This window comes from Nicotiana attenuata, chromosome 5 (genome assembly GCF_001879085.1).
Source record: "Nicotiana attenuata strain UT chromosome 5, NIATTr2, whole genome shotgun sequence".
In the NCBI taxonomy this organism is placed as follows: Eukaryota; Viridiplantae; Streptophyta; class Magnoliopsida; order Solanales; family Solanaceae; genus Nicotiana; species Nicotiana attenuata.
In genome coordinates, this window is record NC_031993.1 from 34,798,638 (window position 1) to 34,809,518 (window position 10,881).

Sequence of the window (10,881 nt, forward strand, 5' to 3'; positions counted from 1 at the left end):
ATTATATCTCCTAAAACTCCAATGAAACCACCAACTTTATTTACTAAGATTAGATAATTACAATTAAATCTCTTGATAAATATTAACCAGTAATCTTATAAAAATGGTAACAATATGCTCCCTGTGTCCTGATTTATTATACGATACAATTTGACTTAAAATAAAAATATTTATCAGTTTTATCATCATTAATAATTTATAATATTAGTATCTTGAAATTTTCAATTGGTTTGGATAGAATAAATGTAGTTTTCAATTGTTCAGAATGAAAATATTAGTATTTTGTAGTATAATCACTATCCTGGATAGACCGTCAGTATAATAGTATGTTTGGCAAAGCTTCTAAAAACTTATTTTGAAAAGCGTTTTTCTTAAAAATACTTTTAATAAAAAAAAAAAAGTAGTTTGTGCTTGACTAATAAATTTGAAAAATACTTTTGAGCAACAATTAGCGTTTGACCAAGTTTTTAAAAATGCCTTTAGGTATATTTTACTCGAAAGTATTTTTCAAAAAGATGCTTTTGAGAAAAAACTACTTTTTCTGCTTCTCAAAAATTATATCGGCTTCTACTCAAAGGCAGCTCTTTTCCTTCTAATAGCTTGATCAAACACCTTAACTTTGGAAAAACATACTTTTGACCAAAAAAAAGCTTGACCAAATAGGCTGTAAGACTAGTACTCCCTCCGGGAGAGAAAGTCAAAAATAGCCAGATTTACAAGCGGTCATTCAAAAATAGCCGCAGTTTCAAAAGTAATCGAAATTAGCCACTTTTCATGTAAAGATAAATCTGAACGAAAATATTGTTCAAAATCCGAAAAATACTCTAGCATAATATACTGGAGTTCCAGCATAAGTATACTGGAACTCCAACATACTATACTGGAGTTCCAGTATAATATACCGGTCCAGCATAATATGCTGGAAGTTCATACACATGTGCTCCAATCTCCAGTATATTATGCTGGAACTTTCTGCGTGTTGAAATTCCAGCATAATATGCTGGAAGTTCATACACATGTGCTCCAATCTCCAGTATATTATGCTGGAACTTTCCGCGTGTTGGAATTCCAGCATTCGCGAAAATTCCAGCATAATATGCTGGAAGTTCATACACAGGTGCAACTATCTCTAGTATATTATGCTGGACCGGTCCCTGTTGCAGCAAAACAGTGGCTATTTTTCAATGACTTTGCAAACGCTAGCTATTTTTGAATGGCGAGTCCAAAAACTGGCTAACCCGTGCTATTTCTACTCCCTCCGGTCCACAATAAGTGACCAATTTGCTATTTTATTTTGGTCCAAAATAAGTGTCCATTTATATAATCAAGAAAAAATTCAATTTGTTTTTTCAAAATTACCCTTGTGTACGTATCCCTAAAAAGTCATTTACACCTCATATTTAAGAAGAGAAGTAAGTGCTACTATAACTATGTTGCAATATTTAATTAAGGGTAGTTAGTCACACTAACTATTTTTGTCTAGAATTTAGTATTTCCTTAATGGGTGTGTCCAAAGTAAATTAGTCACTTATTGCGGATCGGAGGGAGTAATCACTTTCTTATATGTCACTTCAAGAATTGTGTCAATAACATTAATTTCAACTCAAAATTTAATAACAATGTCTGAAAAAGTAGAGGCACATGAAACGGATGGGACATAGGGATTATACAATAACATAATTGGAAAGAAAGTGATAAATAAACCTATAATTATCAACTTCTTCAAATCTTTGATATTCGCTCTGTTCTAACACGAATAATTTGAAACTTATTTGTCCAAAGCGAGGGTACAATACGTGTATGCCGGATTTCCGAAAAACACAAGAATAAAATAGACAAAAAAAAAAAAAAAAGGTCTAAACTGGAAACATTTTATTTTCTTTAGTTCTCTGTAATAGAAGGAAAAGTGTATAATACCTAGTACTTTTCTTCCTCAAATGAGAAGAAAAATGTTGAATACGTAGCTTTTTTCTTCCCCACTTCCTACCCTAACCATTGAGAAGATAATAAGGAAAATAACTTTTCTTAAGCTTCCGTTTCAATTTTCTTTCCTGAACATCTTTTCTTATTCACAGTTAAATCAAACGCTCTTTCAGCCTTAAACAAATAGAAACTACTTAATGTTTCCAATTCACGGTGTGTGATAGGAAAGGAAGGTCACAGACATAATTTTAGGTCATCTAACCATTAACTATATATAAATGGAGTGCAGCTTCCACCAAAAAAAAAAAAATTCAAAACACAAATCTAATCAGCAAGCCAAACTCTATGTGATGATGAAAGCACAGGTCAAGATGGAGCTACTATGGTGCGCTGTAGTAGCCTGGATAATGGAGGTGATGTTGGTAGGACTGGGGGTGTAACTGGAGATGGTGGTGGATCATACTGATCTTCCTACACAAATCCTTAGGGAGAAGAGTAGGAAGTTATCTTTACCAACAATGTTTGCCTTTTTGCAGGTACTCAAATCCTAGGGTCTGGATCATATGCTTTGGCCAAACCTAAAAGGGTGGTATTAGTATCTACGATGCTCGTTCCCGTTAGGACTAACCAAGGCATAGACCAGCCCTCTTACATTGCTCTTTGCACGAAGGAGAAGGTACAAACATGGCAGGCACACTGGATATATGCTAAATCACTCCACATAGAGCCATACTGGAAATGCTCAATAAGGAGGCTGGATATCGTAAGCTCTATACGATTCAGTGAAATCCATTGCACGTTGGAAGTATTATACTCAGTCTTGAAGCTAAGGAACTGGTCTCTAAAAAGCAAGACAATGCAAGTGTGTTACTATACAAGACAGATTTTGCTTTGGGAAACTATGCAACTTAGGGTGACTTGGAGATAATTTTGTGTTATTCATATGTACCCTACAATGTACTATAACTTCATCGATGTGTTGATGCCAAGGAACTGCCCAGATTTTGCAATTGTGACCACAAAACTCTACAGTTGTGTGCTACTTCTAGCTATGTCCAAGTGTAAAGGGGGAAGAAATGCAAAGATCTACATAAGGATATGCATTACACAGGCTCTTGGTTTAGAGGTGAGAAAGCTTTGGAGGTTGCAAAGATGCATCTAGATGGCCAGAAGTTGAAGGATCAATGTCTCACTTTGTATCATTTTCCAATATCAACTTAAGACTTCTTGCCTTTAAGTTGATACAAATTTTTATCATTCTGGCAAGTTCTTACTTCTTTCACATTGTAAGACATTACTTTATTTTCGTCATTATTAATAAAAAAAGATCACTAAGCTAGCTATATTAGCTTAACAAAAAAAAAAAAATCAGCAAGCCAGAACGGCAGAAAATTTTGTTGTCGTTTAACCCTTTTTTTCTTTTTTTTGAGAATAGATTGGCATGAACTCAATAATCTCCATTTACTTACAACAACAACAACAAACCCAGTTTGATTCCATAAATGGGGTCTGGGAAGGGTAGTGTGTACACAGACCTTACCCCTACCTCATAGAGATAGAGAGGCTGTTTCCGATAAACCCTCGGCTTAAGGATGTAAAACTTAGGGGTTAGAAAGGATCAGAAGTTAGTTCATCAACGAACAGTTCATTCACTCCCAAGTATCTCCATTTGACCGAGGTGCACTCACCTAACCCATTCTATGGATTAGAACACCTGGAGGTGCGAACTTGCTAAATGCATACTACTGTACATATTTGCAATTATAATCCTTTCCTCAAGCTATTGAACCCTAGAATTCTGTGTCAAAGCAAGCCATCATCACTTTTGAGACCATGGACCTTGCAAAAGGAACATAGCTCAAGCTATACCTGTAATGCAACAAAAGAGCATCAGCTTCCTAGCCTAAACAGAAAATATTTAGAATTTGGCAACTAGCTTAAAAGGATAACAGCGTCAAGTAGACGCGGATCATGAGCAAGATAGCAAAAAAGGAGAAGCTTCCTATTTATAAGCTAGTGGTCCTATTGCCCTACGTTTGAGACAAATGCAAGAGCTGATAAAGAGATTACTACCAGTGTGTGCTACACACAAGGGCATCACTTGTTCATCAACAAAGTTACATCTAATTAGCAGTTGACAAGGTCGAAGTTATTCTATCTAGTTTCTTTATAGATAATTTGGATGACCAAAATAAAAAGAAAAAACCTATGTTTTTTTGACCAATTCAAGGTGAAAAATGGGGTTGCTCCCTCGGCAAACTGGGAAAAAGTTGAGGCAAAAGATCTTGATTCAAGATATATCTTCTGACATTCTAGTTTATCCAAGTTCTCTAAACTATTAAAGCGAAAAGAGTTTATCCAATTTCGGACTTGTTTAACGGGAAGAAAACTTGTCAGGAAATATTTGTCTCAAGTGCTCTACTGGACAAGTTCTCTGCTATTTCAGAATTTATATTTGATACCAGAATCCAAAAGGAGAAAGTTTTGCCACTTGTACTTAATTTCACCTATCCCAACCAAAGTTTCTTATCTTCTTATGTCACCATCCCCCAATCCGTGTTTATAAGACTGAACCAGTGTGTGACTACAGTCCGACATACCAAATAAGTGCACCAAACTCCAATACGATTGCCAAGAGTGTAAGTAGCTTGTTCCGCACCTGAAGCAAGAAAATGTAGATGAGACAGAGAATGGAAAGTCTGCAGAAAGCCAAGATGAAAAGAAACTAAAAACATGACTTATACAGTAACTCACATATAGAGCAGAAAACAGAGCAATGATAATGCTTGCTAGATAAATAGCAGTTGCATATAAGCGAACTGGGTCAAGCATCATTGTCACTTGTCGTTTAGGCCCTATAAGAAACGCTGTGCTGCCACAGAAAAGTAATCCAAGTGAAAAGATGAAATACAAAAATGGTAGTAAGTGTGAGAATGCACAGGAGAAAAATCTATTATTGAATAACAATGATACAATGAGTCCTATATATAATACATAATCTACTCCTACTACATATGGGACTAGGACATATTCTATTCCTACTATATATGGGACTAGGATTATTTACACATAACTATCTAACACTTTCCCTCAAGCCGGTGCATACAAATCATACGTACAGAGCTTGTTATATAAAGTGACCGGCGCGAGCAACATACAAGGCCACTAGACTCCCCCTGAGCAACAAAACCAGGTGGCTGCTGAGAAGTTGGCCGAAAAATCGCCGGAGAAATTTGAAAATAGAGAGACTAAGCCGAATTCCACACTTCAAAATAAGTTTTAGAAACGCCAGCAGAAAACAGAAACTTTTCTAGAAATAACAGTTCACGCCGGGAAGTGCACTGTTCACGCCAGAAAAATAAAATTTATTAGAATTTGATGTAATTTATATGGGTGGGCTCGAAATCACTGGACGAGTAAGTTGTCCTGAAGAAGTTTTGTCAAATAGTGGCCAGAATGACTACCATGCGCTGAAAAAGTTATTGTAGCTCGCTGGCAAATTCCAAAGTTCTCGGAATCTGTAGGAAATTGTACTGGTGGACTCGGAACCACCCCACGAAACAACTATCCTAAAGATATTTTTGAAAATTTTGGCTGGAAAGTGCTCTACGCGCCGACGCGTGTGTCAGACGCGCTCGTCGGAACCTAGTTCTGGCGGCGCGTGAGGGATTTTCTACCGGAGCGATTGATTGGGGTGTTGTCGCTTGACTTTTCCAAACAAGATGGCAGTGTTGGTTTTCGCACAACACTTACCAATGAGGAGATAACGCAACTTAATCTTGAGTCGTCAACCGGAAAGACGCACGGTGACCGACTTTTCTATTCCGATGGGACTGTGATTTTTGGGATTCGGTCGCACAAAGGTTTCGGATCTGATTGTGGTACTGGTATATGCACAGTACCCCTAAAGCAATGCTGAACCCTGGGAACAAGACGAAGTAGCCGAAAAATTGCATGGCGACGAGATCTTTCTTCCTGGATGTCGCTAGAATGACGCACAACGCTAATTTTTTCACTGAAGCTCTGATACCATGTGAGAATGCATTTGAGAAAAATCTATTATTGAATAACAATTATACAATGAGCCCTGTATATAATACATATTCTACTCCTACATATGGGACTTGGAGATATTTTATTCCTACTACATGTGGGACAAGGATTATTTACATATAACTATCTAACAGTAAGAAAGGCAGAAACGTCAGTATTGTATGCTACATATTATGCAGCATATCTTAAAAGGGGGCAAAATTATCCTTATCGAGTCTATTCTGTCCAGCATTTGTACCTGCTACATATCCTTGTTCCCAGTTCTATCCGGCAGTCAGGAGATTAGAGAACTTAGAATAGAGATTCCTATAGGATGGGATATCGGGAAAGGAAATATATTGAAATTTATAAAAGCGGGAAAGGAAATATCATCTTGCTGAATGAAAGAAGGTGGTGATTCCTTTAGAGGAAGGAGGTCTGAGTATGCGCAACATTTCTATGTTGAACAAATCTCACCTTGGGAAGTAATAGTGGATGTTTAAGAATAAAGGAAGTGGCTTTCTCGGTTATAAGATAAAATAAAAGGATGAAGGAAGGGCTTTCTGGAGAGAGGTGATTGCATTAAGGTACTGAAGAATGGAATAGGGTTGGCTCACTAAGAAGGTAAGAAATACATATGGGCTTTGTGTGTGGAAAGTAATAAAGAAGGGGTACAAAGACTTCTGAGTATTTTGGATTTCTAGTTGGGAATGGGAACCAAATCTGTTTTTGGCTCGACATTTGGTGTTAGGAATTAACATTGAGAGAGATGCTTCCTGGCTGTACCCCATAACAAGAAACAAAGAAGTGACAGTGCCAAATAGGGTTAGAAGGCTGCAGCGAAATATCATGGGATATAGTCTTCAATAGAATTACATGGTAGTGAAGATTGGGCCGCCACATATCCACAAGATGAGTGTCGCAAAGATGCGAACATTAAAATGGATATGTGGACGTACAAGATTACACAAGATAAAAAATGATCATATCCGGCAGAAGGTGAAAGTAGTACATATCGAAAATAAAATGACAATAGGTTACTTGAGATGGTTCGGTCATGTCCTGCGTCGACCTTCAGATGCATTAGTCCATAGATATGTAACTATGGTGAGTGAAGATGATAAAAGGAGAAAATAGAGCTCAAGAAAAAAACTAAATAGGTGATACCAATTAGCTGATAAAATGTTTATTCATGTTAGTACATTTTACTTTAGGTCCTATTTTTTCCAAACATCTTCTAATTCTATCAAAGATTTATATGCCAATAGAAAATATAGATAATTTATAGTAGATTTTTTTTTGTATCATATTGGTTTGAGAAGAGCGTTATTGAAACGACATGGTCAGTAATGATTCAGCTCGACTGGACTTGTTTGAGACAAAGTCTTCTAAAAAACTATCCAGGACTAGGAATGGGTTGGGATGGACAAGCTCCTCACCAGAATTTTTTTTTTTTTTTTTGAAAAAGCAAGCTCCTCACCAGAATTTATAGTACTGAAATTGAAAACAGTGAGGATAAGATGGCATGGATGGGACTAGGCCGAAATGATTCTCAAACAAATCTTATTTTTTCAACAAAAAAATCAAGTTTTATATAAAAAGTGGCAAGTATATACCAAAAAATTGTTCGGTGAATAGGGACAGCACAAACAGTATGTGGAGATTCATTTGGAAAACAAAAGCATAAAAAAATGGATCGTCTTTTACATGGTGTGCGTGCTGGGATGCTATTCCAGTAACAAGTAACTTAAGAAGGGACCTGTAGTAGTAAACTACGGTTGCCTATGTAATAAGGGGAGAAGACACAGATCACCTACTTTTGCACTATGAATTTGCTACTGGCTTGTGGGGTTTCATCTACCAACAAGGAAAAGCATCTTGAAGTATTACAACACCCAATTTGCATATAACGTTATATGCATTTAAATTGACCACTTTTTGTCGTAAACGTTCATGTTATTTGAAAAATCTTTTGTTAAATAAATAATTTTAAATTGCATATTGGTTAGAAAATTCAATAGACACTTTAATAATACTAGGATGCTTAATTGGTTGGTGGAAGAATTCGCTCCACCTTAAGCGAAATGGAGCAAGGAACTATCAAGGGCCAAATAAGAAAGTTAGTATCTTGGGGAGACTAAAATGTAATTTTGAGAGACCAAGATCTCTTCTATACATATCCTAAAACAAGGAGGTGATGTGGTGCAAATTTTTTAAACTCCTTACATTTGAGTTATTTTTTTTTTTTTTATAAGGTGAAGATTTTATTAAAAACAGTATCAAGCTGATACTGTAAAAATACAAGGATACTGCTGGCTTAAAAACATTAAAATCCTAAGCGGTCTAGCATGTCCAGCATATCATGAAAATTCATAACAACATTTCCATCTTTCCAATAGTACAAATAATGTAAACAACTGTATTTCACATATTGCAGTTGCTCCTTCTTGCCTTCAAAACACCTATTATTTCTTTCTTTCCATATCGTCCAAGCTATGCTAAGAGGAATATCTCTCCAAAACTTCTTTAAGGATGCTTCTGGACATGCAGGTTCCCAACACTCTAATATATTCCTGAATTTCTTAGGACTTGCCCAAAGGATGCCAAAGTTAGCCGTGAACATGGACCACACCTGCCAAGTAAATTCACAATGCAAAAAAAGATGGTCCACGGATTCGCAAGCTTTCTCACACAAGTAACACCTGCTGCACATTATCCAACCCCTTCTCATCAAATTTTCTTGAGTCAGACATGCTTCATGTGCTGCTAGCCAACCAAAACATGCTACTTTTGTTGGGACTGTAGTCTTCCAAACCATCTTCCAACGCCACTTTTGTACTTGCACCGGCTGGGTAGCATTTAGTATTTTGTAGAGTGAACTAACAGTAAAAAAACCTTTTTTACTAGCTTTCCAGAGTAGGCTGTCTTCTTTTTCTGGCGATAACACCACTGATTGCATCTTCTGAATAAATATATCAACCTCATGCATTTCTCTGTCGAAGAGATTCCTTCTGAACTGGAAGTCCCAACCTGTATCAGTAAATATATCAGCTAAGAGGATTTTTGGATTATTGGCCAATCTGTACAGGTTCGGAAATTGAATTTTCAGTAGACCAGAACCATCCCAATTATCTTCCCAAAGTCTTGATTTTTTTCCCATTGCCCACCCTCAAGCCAACATACATGTTCAATTTCTCCCATAGGTTACAAATCTGTCTCCAAACAGCTACCCCATATGGAGTTTTTACTGTTTTAGGTGCAAAGAAGCCCTCTTTTCCATATATCACCTCCACCACTGCTTTCCAGGGAGCTTTTTTCCCATCGTTTAACCTCCATAGCCATTTGCATAGCAAGCTTTGATTGTGAGCTCTAAGATTTCTAACTCCCAGACCCCCTTCTTTCTTATGTTTTGTCACAATGCTCCACTTTACTAAATGATATTTTCTCCTTTCTGTATCACCTTACCACAAAAATTTCTTCCTAATTTTATCAATTTTCTTCTCCACACTAGCTGGTATAGGAATCAGAGACATTAGATAGGTTGGTATTCCATCAAGAATACTGTTTACTAATGTCAATCTGCCCCAAGTGATAAGTATTGCTGCTTCCAAGGAGCCAACTTTTTTTCACACTTGTCAATTACACCATTCCACACTGATTTGTCCTTGAATTTTGCACCTAAAGGCAACCCCAAATAGGTAGTAGGAAACTTTTCAACCTTGCAACCCATGATATCAGCTAACATATTAATATCACTGTCAGCATTCAAAGAAAACATTGAACTCTTGGCCAGGTTTATTTTTAATCCCGTCACAGCTTCAAATGCCAACAGAACCACCCTCAAGTGCATCACTTGATTTCTATCAGCCTCACACATCAACAAGGTATCATCAGCATAAAGACTATGAGAAATTTCTATACTATTTCCTGAATGACCCTCCATTTTAAAGCCTTTTATCCATCCACTTCTCACAGCAGTTTTAATCATCTGACTCAACACCTCCATTACTAGAAGAAACAAGTAGGGAGACAGAGGGTCTCCTTGCCTTAAACCTCTTCGAGAACTAAAATAACCTACTGGACTACCATTGATTAGTATTGAGAACTTTGTAGTGGAGACACAAAAGTTTATCCATTGAATCCACTTACCCCCAAAATTCATCTTTTCTAGCAACTTCAGCAGACAAGGCCAATTGACATGATCATAGGCCTTTTCTAAGTCCAATTTGAACACCACACCAGGCAATTTTCTTTTCCAGTAGTAGTTTATACATTCATTTGCCAACAGTGATGCATCCGCAATTTGTCTACCTTTCAAAAAGGCATTCTGATTCTCAGAGACCAACTTGTCAATCACCAACTTCATTCTCTCAGTAAGGACTTTAGCTATCAACTTGTATATACTCCCAAGCAAACTAATAGGTCTGAATTCCTTGATGTTGGCAGCCCCTTTCTTCTTTGGCATCAAAGCAATGAAGGTTGAGTTAAAACTTCCGACAAATTCTCCTTCTCTGTGAAACACCTCAAATGTCTTCAGAACATCTTCTTTCACAATATGCCAGCATCTTTTGAAGAAACACATATTAAAGCCATCTGGACCAGGAGCCTTATCCCCTTCTACCATTTTAACTACTCTTGTTACCTCTATTTCATCAAAAGGTCTCTCCAACCACTCTTTCTCTTGGTCACTGATGCTAGCAAGTTCTGAACAATTCCATGAAGGTCTCCAGCTCTCTTTTTCTGAAAAAAGATCTTTATAGAACTCAAGTATGTGGTTTCTAATCAAATTTTTGTCATCTGTGAAGTCCCCATCTATTTCTAGCTTATCAATCCAATTATATCTCCTATTTGAATTTGCTATTTTGTGAAAAAATTTTGTGTTTTTATCCCCTTGCTTAATCCATAAAATCTGGATTTTTGCTCCAA

The 10,881-nt window shown here is 36.8% G+C and overlaps 1 protein-coding gene across 1 annotated transcript in view; it reads right to left on the minus strand.

Moving 5' to 3' along the window:
• Positions 3,306-10,881, minus strand: part of LOC109225634 (vesicle transport protein SFT2B) — a 33,730-nt gene continuing 26,154 nt past the window's right edge. Inside the window, exons 4-6 of the mRNA XM_019390377.1 lie at positions 4,678-4,795; positions 4,524-4,582; positions 3,306-3,792 (exon numbers count right to left, since the gene is read on the minus strand). Of these exons, the coding sequence (XP_019245922.1) occupies positions 3,714-3,792; positions 4,524-4,582; positions 4,678-4,795 (256 nt within the window). The 3' untranslated portion in view covers positions 3,306-3,713. The remainder of the gene's footprint in view (positions 3,793-4,523; positions 4,583-4,677; positions 4,796-10,881) is intronic.